The sequence below is a fragment of the Marmota flaviventris genome, chromosome 4 (genome assembly GCF_047511675.1).
Source record: "Marmota flaviventris isolate mMarFla1 chromosome 4, mMarFla1.hap1, whole genome shotgun sequence".
Classification (NCBI taxonomy): Eukaryota; Metazoa; Chordata; class Mammalia; order Rodentia; family Sciuridae; genus Marmota; species Marmota flaviventris.
In genome coordinates, this window is record NC_092501.1 from 142,295,343 (window position 1) to 142,318,638 (window position 23,296).

The following is a 23,296-nucleotide window of genomic DNA, read 5'->3' on the forward strand; positions in this document are numbered from 1 at the left end:
CCATTTGTTCATTGAACCAAAAAAAAAATTTTTTTTTCATTTTATACTCTAGACAAGATTCTAGTTTTTCCCGCAAAAGTCAGTCCCAATATTCAGATGCTAAAGAAAGAAGCATCCCCAGATTCCTATTTCTTAGTCCAACCTCTGAAACTGACTGTTAAGAGTATTTCTAACTCACCATGTTTTCCAAAACATCTTTCTCTGTACTATGAGTGAACTATAAAAAAAAAAAAGAAAGAAATTTTTACTTCTCAAAATAAGGATTTCTATTCTGTACCTATATAAATTGCTGAGGAAATGTTCTTTTTTAAAGGGTTATTAAGCTGGACTAAAGTAATCAGAAGTTTTGTCAGACCTCCCTCTTCAAACCATGCGAATGCAGGGGTAGATGAAGCTGATTAAGACCCTGAAGGGTTCTGTGGCATTTACAGGAGTACTGAGTTCTGAAGCTGGAGACTTCAGTGGATTCCCGTACTGTCCCAATACACAATGCTGATCTATTAGGTCCTTATCAAGTAATAAATGATTTTGGGAGACTGCCTGTGAAGTTATCCTACAAAGCAAGCAAATAAACAAACCAATTCCTTCTCTTGTTTTAAAAAAGAAAGTCTTCAATTCCTTTAAAAAGCACCTATGAATATATATCTATAAAACCTCAAATGGAATACTATTCTGAAATATAGTAAAATCAAGAAATAGGAGTGTGCACATAATGGAAAAGTTTTTTAGGCATAGCATAAGTCTTTAAGTTTTCATCCAGGAAGAATAATTTGTACTGAATTTAGTTTCAAGGCTAAAACATTTAAAAGCTACTTAAACGTCACACTGCTAAAGAGAAAAAATAACATTGAATTATTTTTCCCAAATCTCTGAATTCAAGAATTATACAGGGATACTTATTTTCAGGAACTTGATTTGAAAGACAATTGGGGACAGACTCACTTTAAAATATATTTTCTTAAAGGCCTAACATTTTAAAGACCCTATTTCTCAGACCTTCCTATCAGGGCTTGGGAATGGAAACTTTATACTATTGCTGTACACATGGCGTATCTTTCCCTTTTATCACAACAATTGTTATACTTCCTTGGACTCTTCTTTGTGACCACTTCTCTTACAAAAGGGCTTAACCACTTCAGTGTGGGGTTTGCAGATGATTGGGTACAAATATTTTATATTTCTGTTTGCTAAAACAAAAATATGGTTCACACTCAGGGTGGCAAAAGCCAAACCCACTGAAATGGTTATTTCTATTGGAACAAAAATACCAAATGACATTTAAGGTATCAGTTTAATTTTCTGGGGTGGGTATATAAGCGTACTTTAGGTCAAAGTTCATAAGAAGAACTGATAAGTAAGATGTTCCCTAGTGATGGCCCTGTAAAGAGTTTTAAATTAAGCCATATATTTTTCCTTCACCTGGTCACATACTATACCCCAAGCTATCTAGTAGCTGATGCCCACATGAGTAGAAAGGAGGCAATTTCACCCCCCTGTGAAATCCCATTTCATGCATCTTTGAGAAATTCGAATGTGCATGATAATAAAATATATCACAGAGACAAGAGCTCTTGCCAACAGTTGAAATTAAAAGCATATCCTAATCCCTCTGTAAGCTCACAGATCAGGCAAGTGTCAAAAGCAAAGAAAGGCTTTGTGCAGGAATTGCCATACAATTCTCTGCATACTCTATTTTCAGTTCCCTGGCTGTGAATTTTCCTTCTAGTGAATCCTTGAACACACCCTCAGACTCCCTGGTTCTTCAGGTTTTCATGTCTGTGTTATTCACCCCTCTCTGATGTGATGAACTACAGAAGGAAGAACTATATATACCTGGGTGTGCTGTTTTTTTCTGACATGAAGGATACAAACTACAGGGATGTATGCTACGGGTGGGGGATGGGGGGTGGAGAGGGAAACTTTCAAAGTTCCAGCTTGGGGAAGAAGAACATGCCTAGCTAACCTGCAGTCCCCTCTTGGACGTTCATCTTAGGTCTTCCAGGTACGTTACAATGCATTAAGAATATTCCAAGGATTTCTTGACAGTTTGGTTTTTGAGATGTTTCTACTATTTCAGGAAAATGCAACAGTTCCATTGGTGACTGCAGAATACCAAATTATGTAAGGCACTGCAGAGTATGTGAGGCCAAATGTTTCTGTGAACACCACTCACAATTCAGCACCCTGGAACGGGGAAAGGGAGGGTCCTGGGCACCAACAAAGCGCACACGCATGCTGGGGAGCCGAGGGACAGAGGCGGTCGGCTCGCGGCTTTCTCTCTGCCCTGGCAAAGGAGGAGGGGGAAGAAGAGAGAGAGGGAAGGCAAAGTACCGTCTTGTCCAGGCACTGAAGGCAGTTATAAGGCTTGCAGCAGCAATGGCCCATCCCGGCAGGCTGGCTGGTAAGGGGACCTCCTGCTTTCAACGTGTCAGCGGTAATTCCTAAGCCCAGGAACTGGCACTCGAGAAAGGGGCGCGCCGCCGGGAGCTGTCACAACTTCCATGTGGTCCCTTCGGCTACCTCATTTCTCCTAATAACTTCAGGTATCCAGGCGCCAGAGGGTTGAGAGGCAGAGGAGGGCGGAGCGGCAGCCTCAGGAATCCTGCTGCGGGAGGCCACCCTGGCGGGCGGGAGGAAGGGAGGCGACAGGCAGCAGGGAGGGTCACTTTGCCCCCGGAATCCTCAGAGTGAGGCAAATCAATAGTCGCATAACAAGGGAGCATTCGCCAGTGCCATCTCCCCCGGAGGACAGCCAGCCTGCTCTCAGCCGGCAGCCGCTCCCAGCCCTCCCGAGTGCGGATGCGCCCTGCACCACGCAGACACGCCTGGAGAGGACGCAGGACGCACACAAAAGGAGCCCGGCTTCCAGGGACGGTCTGAGGACCACCGGGCCAGAGCGGTCAGATCCGGGCTTTCTGTTCCTCTAAGAAGTAAAGACCTTTGTAAGTGTGATGATGTGGCCTCTCCTCCCCGGCAACTCCATTTGTTGCCCATGAGAACCATTTTCCAATTTCATGCCATAAACAGTTTTTGACTTTCTTTGATGAAATCTTTACATTTGTAATATAATTTTTAAAAAAAATTTTTTTAGTTGTATATGGACTCAATGCCTTTATTTGTTTTTATGTGGTGCTAGGATCGAACCCAGTGCCTAATTTTGAGACATAATTGTGAAATACTATACCCCAAGCTATCTATACTATACCCCAATACTATACCCCAAACCATCCAAGTGGCTTCGGTAATTAAAATTGTGGTTTGGGATATATTTTTCCAGGTATTTCTCCAAAGCAAATGGGCATAAAAGCTTAGAGGATTTGATTTTTTTTAAGGCAATTGATTAATTATTTTTAATTAAAAAATTAAAAATAGAAAAGGGCAAAAGTTATTTTCAAAACAGACTTGGTATTTAAAAATAGATTTATGTACTCCTGAAATTAAAGATGCAAATATTGGCAAGATTGACTTTGATCCAGAGGAGAAATTCCAAAATTTGTCATGAGCAGAAATACACAATTACATTTTCATCCAATAAAGTTGCCTTGGCTAGAAGCAGACAATAGTTGCTGAAATTAGGTGATTTTACTAATTTAACTGAGATTTTCTAAGCAGATTTTAACTAAATAACTAGTACAGGCTACGTTGATTTACTTGTAGAAAGACAAAAGTATTTGGTCAAATATGGACAGAGTGGAATATTTGGAATGCTTGTCCTAAATGTGACAAAATAAATGCAAATCTTTTTAAAGCCAGCAGATAAATTAGCATAATCCTTTAGGAAGGCAATTTGGCCATACCTACCACATTTTAAAATATCCATATACTTTTTGACCCAAGATTTTCCCTTCTATCCTATGCTAATACATCAATACGCAAGAGTGTATGTGTCAGGATCTTCAATTCAACATCATTTGTAACAGCATAAAAATAGGAAATACCCTAGGTTTCTGAAACCTTCCTACTATATGGAAAGGTGATACACTGTTGAGTGAAAAAGTAAACTTTTTTTTGGTGGGGGGGTAACCAGGGATTGAAATCAGGGGCACTCAACCATATCCCCACCTCTATTTCGTAGTTTATTTAGAGACAGGGTCTCACTGAGTTGCTTGGGATCCTCCTGCCTCAGCCTTCTGAGGAGCTGGAACTTAAGGTGAGCACCACCATGCCCACCCAGGGAAGGTAAACTTTTATCAAAAACAAAGCAAGCATGTTCATTTGTGGATGCATTTGTTTATGTTTAGAATGAAGCTTTGAATGCAGAATGCTATCCATGAAATAGTAGCCAGCCCTGGCAGAATGGGAAACAGGTGAATGAGCTCATTTCCACTTTTAGCCTATTGCCAGTATGTTTTAGTTTTATTGTTTTAAAAGAAGTAAACTAGGGAATAGGCAAGGACCACCCACTGTCTGGGCTCTGTGATGTTGAACACAGCTGCCTCCTCTCACAGGCTTATATGCTCTTTGGTGGTGAGATTGGGCTGGCCTAGCGTCCAGTACCTTGAACATGAACCTGGGATGAAAGATGTTCCAAGAACTTTTGAAACCTTGGGAGAAAAACTTTACATTGTAAGAAGCAGTTGTTTTGTACACCCATGCTCATAGTGGCCTTATTTACAAGAGCCAAATGTAGAAGTAAACAAGTGTGTATTAAAGGACGAATGAATAAAGAAAATGTGGTGCATACATGCAATGGAATATTATTTAGCCCTAAAAAGGAAGTTTTTTTTTTTCCCTTTGGTTCTGGGGATAGAACTCAGGGACTTGTGCATGCCATGTACTCTACACTGAGCTGCACCCCCAGACTATAAAGGGCAGGAAATTTGATGCTACAAATTTCTACAACTTGGATGAACCTTGAAGATACTGTGCTAAGTAAAATCAGCTAAATACAAAAGGATACATATTGCATGATTCCACTTATATGAGAACCTAGAGTTAGCAATTCACAGAGACTGGTTGTCATGGGGGGACGGGGATCTGTTTAATGGGTTCAGACTTTCAGTTCTGTAAGATGAAGAAGGTTTTGGAGATGGCACAATGTGAATATATTCAACAACACTGAATTGTGTGTTTAACAATAGTTAAAATGGTAAATTTTATTTGTATTTTACCATAATTAAACAAAAACGTGGTGGCTTGAAGTTACCTGGAGGCAAAGAGCCCCTGTACATCAAGTATCCACCAAATCAAGATAGGCAGAGGCCCTTCGCACAAAGCTAACCCCCTCCCCAGCATGATGGAAAGAATGATTTCTTCAGGCAAAAATGATCTTCCTTCAGATAAAGTTTGCCTTAGGAAAGGATTTCTTTCTAAATTAAAATTTCTATTGCACCTTAGGAGAAAATTGCTGCTTCTTTTTGGGCCATGTATGAGAGCTCTTGCTAGCAGTTGTCCAAGGAGAAGAGGGTGAGACTGCAGAATCCCCCACAAACAAAGTTCAGCTTCTCTTCCTGTGCTCAGAGAGCACTAAAGGACAAGCGCTGGGGTTGGCTCAGTCCATCCTGAAATTGCACATGTGGCATGATCTCAGCCCAAATAATCCCCATGATGAGAAATGTACCAGTGTTCTAGAATTGTGTCTTCTTTGTTTTGTTTTCATGTTATAAAAATAATAAGCACACCCAAAACAGAGATAAATACAAAGGACCTTCCTCTTCCCGTGTCCAGTTTCAACAACCATCAAGATTTTGACACATCTGTTTCATCTATCCATTTTTACCTTTTCCAAATTAACCTATCATCACCCAGATTCCACCATCACCAAGATTTTTGTCACCTTGCTTTTGTCCCTTTCTTTTTCTTTTTTCCACCTAAAATATTTTAAACAGTTGCTAAAGTATTTTAAATAGTTGCATATGCTTCAGTAGACATGGCTAAAAATTGTGAACATTTTCTTACATAACCACAGTGCCATTAAAACATGGAATAAAACTGACAATATGTCCCTGGCATATTGTCAGTTTCTAATTTTTGTATATAGTTTGTTTGTGTGAATCAGGACCCCGACCAGGCTCATGTGTTTTGTTCGGTGTTAAGCCTCCTGGGTCTCTTACGGGCAGCAACCACAGCCTCCCTTCTTTCTTCCTCATGCCACTGCCTTGCTCAGAACTGGGCCAGCAGTCTTGAGGAAGGTCCCCCAAGCTGAATTGGCCTCCTTGCTTCCTTGTAATATCATTTCACTCCTGCCTACATCCCTTTAGAGGAGATTTAATCCTCAAGTCTGCGTTAGATTCAAGTTCAATTTTGCGGGGGTAATGATACTTCAGACCTGACGTGGACACCATGTTGCCCAAGCACACCGTCTGGGTTTCCTTGTTAGTGAGTTACAATGAATCAGGATGTGATAAGCTCATCTCTGCCATTTCAAGTTTCCCATCAACCTTTCAGCTAAGAGTTGCATCTTTTAATAACTACTACCTGAACTCGTTATTTCACTGGAGGGGGTATAAAATGATGTTCTGATTGTTTTTGTCTTTTTACACTTATTAGTTGAAATTTTTATAATAAAAACCAATTTTTCAGGTTGGGATATAGCTCAGGAGCAGAGCACTTATCTAGCATGTGCAAAGGCACTGGGTTTTATCCCCAGCACAGCAAAATCCTCCTCCTCGACATCACCACTATCCCAACGTTTGTCAACTCAGGTTATTTCAATGCCCTACAATATAGTATATACAGAAAAGAAAGACTAAAGGCATCTTCCGCCTTTCCTTCTACGAGCCAATTTTTTGAATAAACACCTGTCCTTGCAACAGTAGCCAATGAGGCTGTTGTTGAAGTGGTCATTTGCCTTCTCTCACTTTTTCAAAATATCATTAGAAATTATGAAGTGATGTTTTAATTTTAATATATACAATATTCTTTGTTTGAGCTTATTCTTTTTAGGTGCTCAGTGACTCCCATATTTAGCATATGGGTGCCCCTTCCTGTCCCCTGTGTCCTTCAACACAACTCATCAGTCTGATTGACTTTCTTCCAGAAACTGGAACTCATCAAGACCTAGACTCATCTTGTACATGTTCTTTTTATTTTAATTGTAGATGGACACAATATCTTTATTTCATTTATTTTTATGTGGTTCTGAGGATGGAACCCAATGCCTCACACTTGCCAGGCAGACGCTCTGCCACTGAGCCATGACCCCAGCCCATCTTGCACACGTTCTGCCACAGATCTGCAATCATTCATCCTCCTGAAGCCCTGCTTCCCTCTAGTTGTGAATGGTAATTAGATCCTGTACACAACGGGTGCTATTATTCCCTCTCCCCACCTAATGGGGGTGAAATCCTCTTGGAAGAAATTGTCCTTCCTGCAGACAAACCTCCGCTGAAGAAGAAATCAGGATGGGACTTTGGGCTGTGGTGAGAAGGAAACGATTCCTCCTTTTGGGGCCTTCAGAAACTGTAGCTTGGACTCCAGGTAGAGGCAAAATGCTCAATGAAATTCATTTTGAGGAAGATCAGTTGGCTACTATAACACAGTGGCAAGGCAGGGCTAGGAAAGAAGACACCTGCTGAATAAAGATTCTCAAGAGGCTGGTGATATAACTCAGTGCTTAGTGCTTCACATGTGTGAGGTCCTAGGTTCAATCCCTAGTACCAGAAATTTATTTTTTTTTCTCCAGGAAGTTCACAGAATACTTAGATACCTGGAAAAAGATCAGACTTCTTGAAAGCAAATAAAATAAGAGTTTAGACTGATGTAATTTGGGATAATAAGAAACTGTGAACTTAAAGGCTCTTGAAACCAGGGACATTTTGGCTCCCAATATTTAAAAAATCTGTGATAATTTTTATTTCTGGCATGTTTTCTTGCATTAGAACAAGGATTTGGAAAAGCCCTGTGAAAGCCTAATGGTAGGTCTCATCAGAGAAAACCTCACAGACGCTCTCTGATTTGGAGCAACAAATAATTGATAACAGATGTCAGGCACTGTGCTCAGGATTGCATGAAATATTTCATGTAACTCTTGCAAAACTATGTGAAATGAGCACTATTATCATCTCCATTTTACAGGTGAGAAAAGGGAGGCTCAGAGATTGTACAAACTTGCACAAGAAACTAAGAAATTATTGATAGAGTGGAGCTTTGAATGCCGGTCTGCCTCTCAAGCTCACATCCTGTAAGCTGGTGTTATAACCTGGATAAAGGATCTGAGTATATGAATGTATTCAAACATGCTTATAGAACTGCTCCATGTTTTCACAGCTCAAAACAAGCACTTCCATTTTAATTATTTGTAAGTATGTTTACAGAAAAAAATGTGTCAACAACTTAAAAATGGACATAATAGAAATCAGGTGCATGTCAATGTTAGAATGTTCAATTTTTTATTATTATTTTTGTCTTAAGCTGGGAATTCCTTACCCATCCCCAGTGAGATTCAAGTCTCTTCAGCTCAAACTTGGCTCCCCAGTCAGCTCAATTTCACCTCTTCCAGGACCTCTGCCTGACCCCATTTGGAGTGACTTTTCTCTTTCTCTTGATTTCACATTATTCTGTATGCAGGGCCCCACAGCATCTTGTCTCATGTAATAATAATGGTTCACATTTGTCTTCTGCCAAATATCACAGCCTCCTTGCTGTGCCTCATTCAGTTCATCCCTGGAGGCTAGCAATCTGCCTTGAGATGGTCTCAAGGAAAACTTCTGAAGTGTTGCAGGAGGGGACTCCGTGACTCAAACCCAGTAAAGGTGGCTTATGGGAAGAGACATTTGGTGCTTTGTCCAGTTTGTGAATCTTAGTACCATTTGCAGGTGATAGATGAGATTAAAAAAAAACCAAAAAGGTATCCTGTGTCATTATTTATTTGAAAAGAAAACCTTGAAAAATGATCGTGAGAGAGTCTCCTGCAGATCGTCAAGGCAACCATCTGTTTATTTTGGTCCCACCATCTATGCCCCTCCTTTTTCCATGCATCTAACATATGAGCTGGAGTACTGGTATGGGATGTTCACAGAGGATTGCCAGGAAAATATGCGTAGCTTTTACCAAATTCAACCCATCTAGAGATTCTAATGAGGTGAGAGTGGCCCAGGCAGGGGTAATACAAAACAGGAATCTTAACACTGGAAGCAATCGGTAGTTAAGATCATCTGCACATAGACATTTAGAGAGGCTTTGGAACACCTCTGACACAACAACTTGAATTTAGGAAACTAAAAGAAAAAGGAAGACACAAGTGACTTAAGTGCTTCTGTCTCCTTAGATACGTTCTTAGATACCTGTCAAAAGAAAACTAAAAATAGAATCATTTTTTCTGTAATAGTCAAGTAGTAAAATTGTTATCAATAAGATAATCTTTTTTCTAATTTAGTCTTTGACAGTACTTTTATTTTATTTTATTTTAAGCCAATGACTAGCATCCTCAAGTCTCTGCCTTATATGCAGCTGAGTTGGCCACTCTCATAAGAGAAATGAAATTCAGTACTTTCTTAACAGGGTAAACAGGTTGGACAAGATTGGAAAATTGATAGGTAGATTCAGATATATGGATGGGAAGAAGTTGGCAAAACCAGAAAGTGCATTTTTCTATTTGTCACTTATTAGATGAGAAGAGTGATCTGTGAACCATAAGCGGACTGCTAAGACAAAGAACGTGAAAGAAAGAAAAAGAGCAATCACAAAATAGAAGGCTTATGGATTTCAGTTTGATTCTCGGCTGGGTGGCTTTGGTGAGTAGTTCACTCACTCTGTTTCAAGGCCTCAGCTTTCTCTTCCATAATATGAAGATAAAATTCTCTACCCTGTAAGGTTTCTGGACTTGGCTTTCTCCTTTAATTAGGTTGAAAGATGCTAATGATTCTATTTATAGTAATAAAGACAGCGCTGACAGTTCACAGCTAAATTGTTGATAGAGAAGTGCAAATGAGTTGGCATTGGATATTCCGACTCAACCAGAAGTAAGGAGCTGGGTAAGCAATGAATATCATGACACTGGCTCCTAAGCCATAGCATGAGAAAGGATGAGCTCAGGAATTCAAATTCCTAGCTCAAGTGTCAGATAAATAACCTAAGAGCCTCCACATGTACCCTGAAAGAGATCCTTATCCTCTGTAGCTTCAGGGCTGAAATTGCTGAAAATCATATACAAAATCTCATTCTGTCATGGTTTGAATGACAACACAAATTGAACTTCCAGTCATGGAAGGAGTCTACTCTTTTTCTTCATTTCCTGCAGTACTGGCGATTAGACCCAGGGCCTTAAGCATACCAAGCAAGTGCTTTACCACGGAGCTACATCCCCAGCCTTTTTTTTTTTTTTTTTGAGACAGAGTCTTGCTTAGTTGGCCACAGATTACAGGCTTATACTACTGCCCCTGGTTTGGGTGTCTACACTTGAAATGAGAGCACTGCTTGGGAAAGAATGGATCCTATAAGTTGGCATGGGGACATTGGGCCCCTAAATTACTTTTAAACATTTTATTAGTGCATTAGAGTTATACATAATATTGAGGTTCATTCTGACATCATTTCACATGCATGGAATTTAATATGCTCCATTTCAGTCCCCAGTGCTTCCTATTTCCCTCCCCTCTTACCCCAGCTCCTTGTTTCCTTTCCAATTACTCTACTGGTCTGACTTGTATTTATTGACTGTTTTTTAATTGGTGCTTTATAGACAAAGTTGAAATTCACTGGGGTATATTCATATATGTGCATAGCATAATTTGGCCAGTGTTATTCCACAGTTCCTTCCCTTTTCATCCCTCTTCTTCTATCCCCTCTTCTACTCCATTGGTGTCTCTTCTATTGTCATGGAATCCCTCTCCCTTTTTTACCTTATTTTACTTTAGCTTCCACATGTGAAAGAAAACGTTTGACCCTTGACTTCCTGGTCTGACTTTCCCCCTTAATATGAGGTTCTCCATTACCATCCATTTATTAGCAAATACCATAATTTCATACTTCTTTATGATTAAGTAAAACTCTATTGTGTGTGTGTGTGTGTGTGTGTGTGTGTGTCCCCGTCCAGTCATCTGCTGACAAGCAGGTTCCCTAACTTGAGCCCCTAAATTCCATTGTATCTTCATCACCAAAGGAAGACATTTCTCTACCTTCAACCGAAGTGGCTTACCTAACCTCACAGGAAGTGACCCTCCTGACTCCAATGGCACCAGCCTTGGAGTCTCAGCTCTTGGGGGGATTAACCTTCATTGCCTGGGGAAACCTTAGTGGCCTCCCTCGAAGTGGCTGTCATGCAGGACAATGCTGACTGTCGGGACCAACCTCCACCTGCCCTCTTTACTTCTAGACCTATAATTAGGCTTCAGTTCCAGAAGCCACCCAAGAGGAGGTACAAAATGTGATCCATTATGAGATGCATTTCATTCTGAAAGAAATTTCTGGAAGAAATTATTTCTCTAATTTATATAGTCAAAAATCCAAGGAACAAATGTTGGAATGTGTGGGAAGCCGTTCTTGCACGTGATTGAGCTACCTCCCTGGCTGGGTGTGAGGCGTTCAGACCAGCTGGGTCAAAGCTTTTCCCCACCCTCCCCAGGTGCAAGGGCTTGTCCGTGTCGGGGTGTGACTGACCATTGACCTGAAAACCAATCACTGACCCTGACTTTGGAATGCTGTCCCCCTCAACCTTCATTGGATGAGATTTTCCCTTGAATTTTTTGTTCCCCAATAAAAGCTCATCCTCTGGCGTGCCTCTCTCTCTTTGTGTAAACCTCGCTACCGCCAGGTGGCTAGAGGCAGGAGCTGGGAGGGGCTGTCTCTTAGCTGGGCAAGAAAAAAGGTAAATTGAGTGTTATGTGTCTTTAATTTGAACTCACTAGTTAACTTCTATGTTTCCAACCTCTAGTATGAAGCTAGCGTGTTGGTCGCGTGGCAGAGGAATGGATACTCAAGGTGTAGGATGATGATGGAAGTAACTTGAGTAATTCAGGCTGAATTTATTACCATGGGCTACTAAGGAGAGATTTTGTATTCAATGTTCTAGCTGAGGGAATTAGAAAGGGCTCTAACGGTTTGGTTGGTTGGTTGGCTGAAGCATGCAACAGAAGGTTGCTCACAGTGAGAAAACCAGAAGTGCCGGACAGGCTCTGTTTAATGTAGAGGAAGGGACCTAAAGGCTTAGGGAGGCTGGTATATTACAGTGGACATAGGACCTGCACTGGAAGGGTCTAGAACACATGAGGGGAGGCAGAACATCATGGTGGAATAGTGCGGCAGAGGAAAGCAGCTGGGAACATGGCCTACCAACTCATAAAATATAGACCCCAAAAGCACACCCCCATGACCCACCTCCTCCAGCCACACCCTATCTGCCTATAATCCCTTTCAGGGCATTAACACACGGATTAGGATAAGGCTTTCATAACCCAGTCATCCCACTTCTAAACCTTCTTGCATTCTCTCACACAGGAGGTTTTGGAGGACGTCTAACATCTAAACCATAATAGATGGCCTGACTTTCCCCCTGGAGCTTTAGCTCAGATAGAAAATGGCCAATTAATCATGACGTTCCTAGATTGTTCTGGAACTGAACAGTCAAGTAAATTCTTACTTCACCAGATACACAGAGAAATTCTAAGTCAAGTAAACAAAGTCTAACCTTCATCATAACAACAGAGACAAAGTTCCTCGATTCATTTTTAGACTCGCAAAAGAAATGTGAAAGAATCAAAACGGAGTTGTTAGTGTCAACCTTACTGAAAAAATTAAGTAAGTAAGGAGATTATGGAGGAAGGAAGGGCTCTTGCACATGATTGCTTGAGAGTAACTGTCACAAAAGACCTGTCAGAACCATAAGCACAGATGTCACTGCACCCTGACAAAGTCCTCTACGAGGACAGGACCAGTATCTCTCTGTTCAAATCTGAATTGCTGTCACTGATCATTGTAGCCAAAGATTATTGTTTCAAAATAGCTATACAATCCTCCTCATTTTTGTCTTACAAAAACTTTGCCCTGCCTCAACCCTTTTGAATATGCCCATGGTTTACTAAGGTATGTACATTCTTGTTGCAACGCTCTGCAATATACAAAAAATAGGATTATTCTTTAGAGACTCTCTTCCTCTGGTTGCTTTTATATTTAGGTTGACAGACTCAAGCCAGTTTATAGACCAGAACACTGTGAGTGAAGGGGATGTTGGACCCCCTTGTGGGAGAACCTTAGTATTCTACTGAAAATTACACTAAAATTCTAATCTTTCTCCTAGTCTTCTCAGAAGGAACCTATATCTGTTCATTGGAGGAAAAGAAATAATCAGAGCTTTGGGAAACAACTATAGCCTGTCTGTGAACTGACACTAATTCCAGGAAATCCAAAATGCCCTGTGGCCTACCAGTCAGAATAGGGGCTTATGGAGGTCACATGACCCATGGAGCTTTAACTCAGATAGAAAATGCAGGGTTCTGTAAGACAAGAATACTGAAAAATCAGAGGACATAAATCCCTGGCTCCATTCACCCTCTCCCCCAATTCACTACAGAATCTTGACTCTGTAATACTGAATAAAGACAGCAACAATCCAGGAATCTTGAAAACCAGCCCCAAACTACACAAATGGAAAAAACAGAATAATAGATGCAGAATTACTACAAAGAATCAGAAAAATGAAATCCAACACATTTACCCCAAGAAAACAACCATGAAACAAGAACATTGAAAACTGAATTAAATATACTAAAACTAGCATTTGGGATACTAAAAAAAGATCTTATGAGAAATACAAAAACGAAGAACAGAAATGGACAAGGGAAAGAAACTAACAATAATTATAAAAAGAGTTGATTGAATTTTGAAAAAATGGAAAAAAGAGGCAAGGTTATTTCCAAAATGAATATTAAATTATAAAGTGTTCAAAAGATAAACCAAGATGAAACCTTACTAAGAGACATTTTTAAAGTTAGGAAAACAACCAATAAAATAAAAATGAGAAAAGTCTAGAAGTAAAAAGGGTCATGGAGAAAATAGTGGAAGTGGAAAACAGAGAAGAATTAGTGCTCATATTATTAGATTCTCTGAAAAGGAAAAAACAAAACAGAGAAATACTTAAGAATTATAATGTAAGAAAACTTTCCAGAGAATGAATCTGCATATTGAAAGGGTCTACTAGGTATTTGGAAAAGTTTACCCAGATTTATCAACCTGTTAGAATTCAGAGATTAAAAAAAAAATTAGGCAGATGTTTTGCCACTCTTGGTTCAAGATAGTGAACAAAAAAAATTTTAAAAAAGGAAAAAACCCAATATAAAATATAATCAATTAGTTAAATGTTATGCATTTATATTATATTATATAAATATATTTGATGCTAGCAAATATACCTTTTTATAAATCACCTTTGAATCATTCATAAAAATTGACCACATGGAAAACATCAGTAACTTTCACAAATTTGAAATATTGCCAAAAATACTCTGATGAAACCACAATAAAATTGATTAACTAAGGCAATACAAACAATGCTATAGTTTGGATATGATTTGAGAGTATCCTGCAATGGTTTATGTACTCAAAGATTGGTCCCCAGTGTGGAGGTATTGGGGTGGGCAATTTGAAATGGTGGGGTGTTCTGGAAGGTGTTAGTCATGGGGGAACCACCCTCAGAAGGAATTAATGCTGCTGTCATTAGAGTGAGTTAGCTTTCTCAAGAGTGGGTTATTATAAAGGAAATCCACCCAGTGCACTGGGCCTTTTCTGCTGGTTCTTTTTCTGTTTCTTTGTCATCTTGAGACACAGCAAAGGGACCCTCAACAGGTTGCTGAATGCTAACACCACACTTTTGGAACCTTATACCATCAGAATTGTGAGCCAAATACACCTCTTTTCTTTATGAAATATCCAACCTTTTGTGTCATAGCAGCACAAAATAGACTAAGAGAAATAGAATTCATTAACCCAAACTAAAAATAAAAAGCTCTCCCCCTGAAAAATTTTAAAAGCCTCCCATTAAACAACTCTTGGGTGAAAGGGCAAATACAAACTGAAATTAAACAATTAAAAAAAAAAACACTAAAAAAAGTAACAAAAACAACAATACCCCAAACACTAACATATGTGATATTGTAAGCAGTCACTAGGGGAAGATTCACAACATTACACACTTTCATAGATAAAAGAAAGAAACAATGTAAACAAATGATTTAATATCTAACTTCAAAAACCAGAAGACAACAAAGTAAACTAAAAGCAAGAAGTTGAAAAGAAATAACAAATATAAAAGCAAAAATTAATAGAGAATTGAGATCCAGTAGATTACTTAATTGGAAACACTGACAAAATAGCCAACTGCTAACTAACCTAAACTAATAAAAAGGGAGAAAGCATAAATTAGCAAAATAAGAAATGACAAGAGGAAAGAGGCTATGTTGCAGACCTCTCTATACAAAGAAATTCAATATTAAATGGATAGTTTTCTCAGGAAATAAAAATTGTCCAAATTAGTTCATCGGGAGAAAAAGTTTAAACACAGCAAATTTCAATGGAATATGCAGAGACAATTATTAAAGAATTACCACATACAAAAGCCCAGGCATTTCACCACAGTTTTCTACAAAACTTTCAAAAATAAGATAGTTCTAGTGTTCTAGAAATTGTCCTAGAGTGCTAAAAATGTGGTAGGCAAAATAATGTTTCCCTCCCACTGAACAATGTTCAGTCCCAAACTCCCAGAACCCAAGAGTCTGTTATGCTATATTGCAAAAAGTAATTAAGGTTTCAGATAGAATTAAGGCTCCAATCAGATGACCGTGAAAAGGGAAGATTTTCTGGATTATCTAGGAGGCCTAATGTAATCATTAAGAGTCCTTAAATGTGGAAGAGGTAGACAGAGTCAGTGTTAGAAAGATGGAATACAAGAAAAACTATTCCTACTAGCTTTGAAGATGGAAGAGGTCCATGAGCCTAGGAGAAGCTGGTAAAAGCAAGAAAATAGATTTTTCCCTTACAGCCTTTAGAAATGAATCAATCTGCCTGTACCTTGATTTTAGCTCAGTGAGATCAACTTTGGATTTCTGACTTCTGATAACAAATTTGTGTTGTTCAATGGTATATTATTCAGGTATATTATTATAAACAATGAAATCCTGACGTATATAGGAACACGGATGGAAATGGAAGTCATTATGTTAAGTGAAATAAGCCAGACATGGAAAGACAAATACCACAAGTTCTCACTAATTTGCTGAAACCAAGAAGGTAATTTTATAGAAGCATGGAATGGAACAGTGGTCACTAAGAGAGTGGGAAGGTCAGGGTCAAAGGGCAAAAGAAAGATGTTCAATAATAGGCACCAAAACACACTGAGAGAGGAGTAATTAGTTCTAGTTTTCCTATTGAACAGTAGGATAATTATGGATTAAAACATTCCATGATATATTTCAAAATCACTAGAAAAGAAGAACACAAATTCTGATTGTGTAAAAGTGATTAATGTCTGAGATATGGAAATGCTTTTAACCTGGATATGATTATTACACACTGTATAAATGTATTAAATCACCATAATGTGGGCCAGAAAGATGTACAAATATTATGTCTCAATAGAATAAATAAATAGGTTTGTGCTGTTTATGCCACTAAGTTTGTGGTGATTTGTTATAGCAGCAAATAAAAAAACAAGTTCAAAATACTAATATAAAGATAGGAAAATCCTTTCCTTTTAAAAAAATTAAGAATAATCTAAGTTCAATACCTAAAACTGAAAAACACCACAAAACAAGTAGAAAAGAGAATGAAACCTGCCTACCAATGTTTCTCATGAATAGCAATGCAAGAGGGCTAAATAATATATTAGCAAACAAAATCTCATACCACATAAAGAAAATAATATACCATAATCAAGTGGGACTTGTTTCAGTAATTTAAGGTTGGTTCAATATTAAGAAATCAATATTGATAAACCTAAGGAAAAATATGATTATCTTCATAGATTTTGAAAATGCCTCCCACAAAAATTCAATACTCACTCCTACTAATAGCATTCAAGAAAACAAGAATTGAAGAATTCTTTCTTAACATGATAAAACACCTTGCCATGATAAAAATCTTTACTCCCAAAGCCACTATTTGACTTGATATGGAAACACTAAAAGAATTTTCATTCAAATCAGGAACAAGGCAAAGATTCTTACCATCACCACTACTATTCAATATTAAACTAGTAGTATTAGCCAATGCAATTAGAAAAGAAACTAATTAGGATCATAAGATTTGGTAAAGAAGTAAAATAATCTCTATTTATTGCATGATCTGATAATAGATCTGAAAAGCCCTAAAAAATCAATAGTCAATGATAAAACTGACTCAAACAACAAGAATTCATTGCTCCCATTAAGAGAGCAAAATACAAATGTAGTCATAATCAATGCACAAACATTGACTATTAGAGAATACATTAGAGAAACCCCCAAATTATACATAGCAACAAAGATTAGATATAGAAGAATAAATCTATCAAAAATATGTAAAATTGCCATGAGTCTGGAAAGATACAAAAATAGACTAAAACAAATTAAAACAATTTTTTATTCTTGGAAAAATTACTGAGCCTCATAAAGATGCAAGTTCTCAGTGAGTTTGTAAGTTTAGTGGAATCTCCATGAAAATACCAACAAGCCTTTGTTTATGGAGTTAGACACATTGATACTAAAGTCCATGCTGGAATGCTCAGGAAAATACAAAAGAAAAAGAAAGAAAGAAGAATATTTCTGAAAGGAAGTTGGATCTATCATACATTAAAACATACCACAACACTACTCTAATAAAAATGCTGTGGCGTTTTTACACCTGGCATATGTATAGACCACATGCATCTGGCATGTGTGTAGACCATAGCCTAGTGGAATACAACAGAAAGTCCAGCAATAGAGTTAAGGACCTTGGAAATTTAGTATGTGATAAAGCTGGCATTTCAAATCATAGGACAAAGATAAACTTTCTAAAAAGCAGTACCCAAGTCAGGCACAGTGACATTCACCTGTAATCCCAGCTACTCAAGATGCTGAGGCAATAGGATCATAAATTCAAGGTCAGTCTGGGCAATTTAGTGCAACTCTCTCTCAAAATAAAAAAGGCTGGGGATGTAGCTCATTGGTAGAACACACCTGGGTTCAATCTCCACTAAGAAATAATACCAGGTAACCATTTGGCTAAAGATGAAATTATACCTTATAACATACTGAAGAATAAAAAAAGAATAAAATCTAGATGGGTAGGGGAAATAATTTGAAAACAAACCCATACAATTACTAAAAAAAAAAAAAAAAGGAGTAAATTTTTAGTATTACTATGGGGAAAACTTTTTAGATGTGACTTCCATTCAACCCAAAACTAATAATGTCACCACATGAAAGTTTTATCAGTTTGGAGAGTGAAAACTGTCATAGTCATGTGAGACAGACAAAGAGTGTGTGCAGCATGTGTCACAGATTAAGGGCTGGTGCTTCTAACATGCCAAGAACCCTTCCCGATGGAGAACATCATGCAGTGAAACAAGGCAGACCCAGAAAGTCAAGGACTGGATGCTTTCCGTCGTGAGTGGAAGCTAGAGCAAAATGGGGAAACAAAAGTGGGGGATCACCTGAAATAGAAGGGTGATAAGGGGAGTAGAGGAAGGAGATAACAGGGGGAGGGAGGACGGACGGGAAAGGGAGGACAGGGAGGAGCTGCAGAAGGAACTGACCAAAGTATGCTGTGTACTATGTGAATGGACTACGGTGAACTTCACATTTCTGCATATCTGTAAAGTACCCATTTAAAAACAATAAGTAAACAGAAGGAAGATCAGTAGAATTATTGGAAGGGGAACAGGGAGAAGGAGGAGGGGAAGGAAAGAGGAAGTACTGGGGACTGAAATGGAGCAAATTATAATCCATGCATGTGAGATGATGTCAAAATGAACCATGATATTACACATAACTATAAGGCACTGATAAGAACATTACAATATTGAACAGCCAAGAATTAAACACCCCAACAGAGAAGTGGGAGATAATCAATGGACAAGAAATACAGAGATAGCCTTTAAACATAGGAAAACTGCTCAAAGATTCTCCTAATTAGGGAAATGCAAACTAAACACCAAGATACTATTTCTTATCAATCGGGTTGGCTAAAATAAAAAAGTATGAGACTTATTTGATTGTAGCAAGGCTTTGGGGGAACAGCACTACCAGTGGATATATATATAAAAAAACTAGAAATCACACATCTAGGATTTTACTCGAAGACACAACTCTAACAATGCATAAGGTTGTTCATCATAGTGTTGTTTGTAATTGCAAAATATTTAAAAAACTAACTCAGTGTTTGGATGTGGTGGTGCATGACTGTAATCCCAGTTATTGTTGAGGTTGAGGCAGGAGAATCACAAGTTCGAGACTAGCCTGGGCAACTCAGTGAGACCCTCAAAGTAAAATAAAAAGGGGTAGGGATGTAGCTCAATGGTAAAACACTTGCCCAGCATGTGTGAGGTCCTGGTTCCACCTCCAGTACTACAAAACAACAACAAAACACAACCACCTAAATGCCCATATGTAGAAGGGTTCAACAAATTATGGTGTATTCACAAAGTAGAGCACAATGGTTGGGAGAAAAAAAAAAAGAAAAAAAAGGAATGAAGAAAAATTTCATGAATTTATTTGACACAGTTTACAGAACATATTGTTATGTAACAAAAGCAAAATACAAAAGAATATCTGTACTATTGTACAGACAATCAGGAAGTTTAGGGGCCTATTGAGAAGTGGAGGGATCTTTAAGGGTGAGACCTGGTGTGAGGTCTTCAGGTTATTGCGGGTGGACACTTGGAGAAAATGCTTGGATTCCAGGTCCACCTTCTCTGTCTCTTTTGCTTCCTGGCCATAAGGTGAGTGGTTTTGTTCCACCATATGCTTCTACCATGATGTGCCACCTCCCCACAGCTCAAAGCAATGGGCTAATTGATCCTGGATTAAAGCCTCTAATACTATGAGCCAAAAATAAACCTTTCCTCTTTATAAGCTGATTATCTCAGCTTTTTATTTTGTTTCTTTTTGCAGTACTAGGGATTAAATTTAGGGTGTTCTACCACTGAGTTACATCCCCAGCCCTTTTATGTTTTATTTTGCTAAGTTGTCCAGGTTGGCCTCAGCCTCTCTAGTAGCTGGAACTACAGACCTGCACCATTATGCCCAACAGGTATTTGTTATAATGATGGAAAACTAACACAGTAGTTTCTTCCTGGGAGAGATGATCATAAGATCATGGAGAGGTACACAGAGACACCTCACCTCTAACTGAAATATTTCATTTAAACCATAAAATATCTAAAGAAAGTATGGCATGATATGTCAAGGTTTATTAAACTTACATAGCAAATGGTCATCATTACATTATTCTTTGCATTTTTCCGAATGTTTGGAATATGTCATATTCTGAAGTGCTTTGCAAGCCTAGTACCTCTCTGGTAGCGGGACACTCTCCACTGCCATGGAGAATTTGCTGTGGGTAATTTGTACTCTCATAACTAAATATGTCAAGGCTTTTCTAAAAGGGTTCATAGGTCACTCATATTTGGCATGATTAAAATACAGAATCTCAGAAGCTCTTTCTTTTTCTTTTTTTTTTTTTTGTCTTTTGAGTGGGCTGGGCAATGTAATTTGGATTCTCCTTAGAATAAATGAGAAACAGAATTGAACTTGATATTTTTATTTTTTAAAAAATTGTGATGCTTATAAACTTGTTAAAAACCCTCTTCTTTGGATAATGAAGAAGCCAGGAACAGGCAGGCAAAACGATTTATAGCTGAAAATTTTTGTATAGGCTCTGGTAAAATGGTTTAATTAAGTAGTAAATCCAAATGCTTAAGCCATAGCTATTTAACATGATTTATAAGTACTGATTATTCAAATGAAATTAATTAGTCACAAATTTGTGAAGAACATTAAGCTGCTCCCTGGTGGCAGAATAACGGGTGATTTTACTCTTTATTTATTTGCAGTACTCAGGATTGAACCTAAGGCCAGGGAAGCACACCAGCACTGAGCCATATCCCTAGCCCTATTTATTTTATTTTGAGACACAGTCTCAGTAAGTTGCCCAGGCTAGCCTTGAACTTGGGATCCTCCTGCCTCAGCCTGCCAAGTAGCTGGGATTGCAGGTGTGGTTCACTCTGCTTTATTTATTTATTTATTGGCACCAGGAATTGAACTCAGGGGCACACAGACACTGAGCCACATCCCCAGGCCTATTTTGTGTTTTATTTAGAGACAGGGTCTCACTGAGTTGCTTAAAACAGCTGAAGATTTATGGGACAATGTCTGTAGAAATGTCAGAAACAGTTTAGTTCCACAATCAATATAGGAATGGTGAACAATAAGAAAGGCTCCTTGAGGTTTAATAACTATAACTAAAGTTTACAAAAAGAACTGGTCCTCAGCGCACATCTCCAGTGACTGCTCATTCATATTGAGGTGAGTTCCAAAAGGGGGAGGGAAACCAGGTTTTCCTGTTTATAAGGTTTAGGTTACAGCACCACTTTGAGCCTGCCTTCATTTTGGTGATTGGCCCAAATGCTGTGCCATTCATTTTGTTTTGCCATGAGGCCAAGCCCTACGGTAGGTAAGAAGGCTAAGGCCCATCTTCTGTCCACCCTTCATCCCTTCCTGGTTCTGTTTATAACCTAGATAGAAACTCCAGAGGTGGCCCCGGAAAGCTGATGCGTCACCAAGGGACTTACCACAGAGTGGAGTCTGCCAGTTGGGAGGCCTCAGTTGGGGCAGAATGAGGTGCAAGCGCCACCCCAGGCACTAAGACCAAAGTTCAAATGGGATCTCTGTGGAGACAGGCTAGGCCAGGGGCTCAGGCAAGGGGCCAATAGTGGTACTGAGCCTCAAAGAAAGGAGGTTGTCCTGCTGTGTATTTTTAATAGGGAAGGGACACATTCAGATTGGGTCCTTTCAGATTTAGGCAGTGTCCCTGTGAAGCAATCAAGGCTTGAGACAGTCGCTGTAGCAGATGGAGTGGCTTAAAAGGCAAAGAATGTAAGTGAGCATATAAAGGTGAGAAAAATTACAAAGGAGTAAAGAAAGGAGGGTGTTCTCCAGAGGAACAGAACCAATAGGATTTTATAAAATTTTAGTGGCTCTGTCTCTCTATATTTATATATATAAATACATGTATGATAAATAAATATATATATATATATAAAATATGATTTTATACATACATACATGTATATCTAACACATATATGTATTATAAAATACATATATGTATACTATATAATACATATATATGTATTTTATATATATTATATATATTTATATATTATATATATATATAAAATGAATCAGTTCATATAATTATGGAGGCTCAAAAGTTTCAAGATCTGTAGTTGGCAAGCTGAAGATGAGGAGAACCCATAGTACAGTACAGTCCAAAAGATGACATACTCAAGACTCAGGAAAACCAGATATTTTATTTTGAGTTCAAAGATGGCGGGGGGGGGGGGGTGGGGGGGGTGGGGGGGGTGGGGAGATGTCCCAGCTCAGAGTCTGGCAGGCAGAAGGAATTCTCTCTTACTCAGGCTTTTAGTTCTATTCAGGTCTTTGCTTGCATGAGGGCCATCAGGTAGGATAAACTATCATACTAAATCTTTTGATTCAAATGTTAATCCACAACACCCTCACAGACACACCCAGAATAATGTTTGGTCATATGTTTAGGCACCACACCTGGTCAGGTTGATACATAAAATTAACCATTACTGAGTGCTTAGTTTCCTGTTTAAGTGACTTTAGTACCCAAATACAACAGAATAAACCAGGTTAGAAGCAGGAATGTCAGGAAATCAATTAGCATGGTTCGGGATCTGTCAAACTGATGTACCTGGAAACAGGGTGGAGACAGGGTGGGTAGTTGTATGCCTGGGTGGGGATGCTCAGGGCTGGGTCTGGGGAGCTCTTGGTATAGAGGCAGTATCCAGGACAGGTTTATGCAGAGATGGGTTGAGAAAGAAGAACCCAGTTGTGAAAGAGTGTGAGAGAAGAAATGGTCAGAAATGGTGTGAAACAAGGAGGATCAGATGAGTGCCACACCAGAAGGTGAGCTCTTTCAGAATCAAGTCATGCCCCAAATTATCATTAAAAGAGTCAAGAAAGCAGGGATGGAAAAAGACCCCTCAGGACGGACACAACAAGGACATGGCCAGGGATGAGCACAGTGAAGGGAGAGCTCGTGGGACTTGGCATAGGAGCAGGTTCTAGTGGGTGCAGAGCAGAAAGATTAGAGTAGCAGAGAGCTGAGCATGCTTACAGGGTGGGAAGGGGTCAGAGGGAAGGAGCCTAGGAAACAAG

General features: G+C 38.9%; 1 protein-coding gene across 4 annotated transcripts in view; it reads right to left on the bottom strand.

Annotated features, from left to right (window-relative positions):
• Positions 1-23,296, bottom strand: part of Mtus2 (microtubule associated scaffold protein 2) — a 381,665-nt gene that overhangs the window by 64,208 nt on the left and 294,161 nt on the right. Inside the window, exon 1 of one of the 4 annotated variants that reach the window (XM_027928899.2) lies at positions 2,332-2,786. The exons of the other annotated variants lie outside the window; for them this stretch is intronic. Within the exon in view, the coding sequence (XP_027784700.1) occupies positions 2,332-2,385 (54 nt within the window). The 5' untranslated portion in view covers positions 2,386-2,786. Of the gene's footprint in view, positions 1-2,331; positions 2,787-23,296 lie in introns of those variants that run through there. 4 annotated transcript variants of the gene reach the window in all.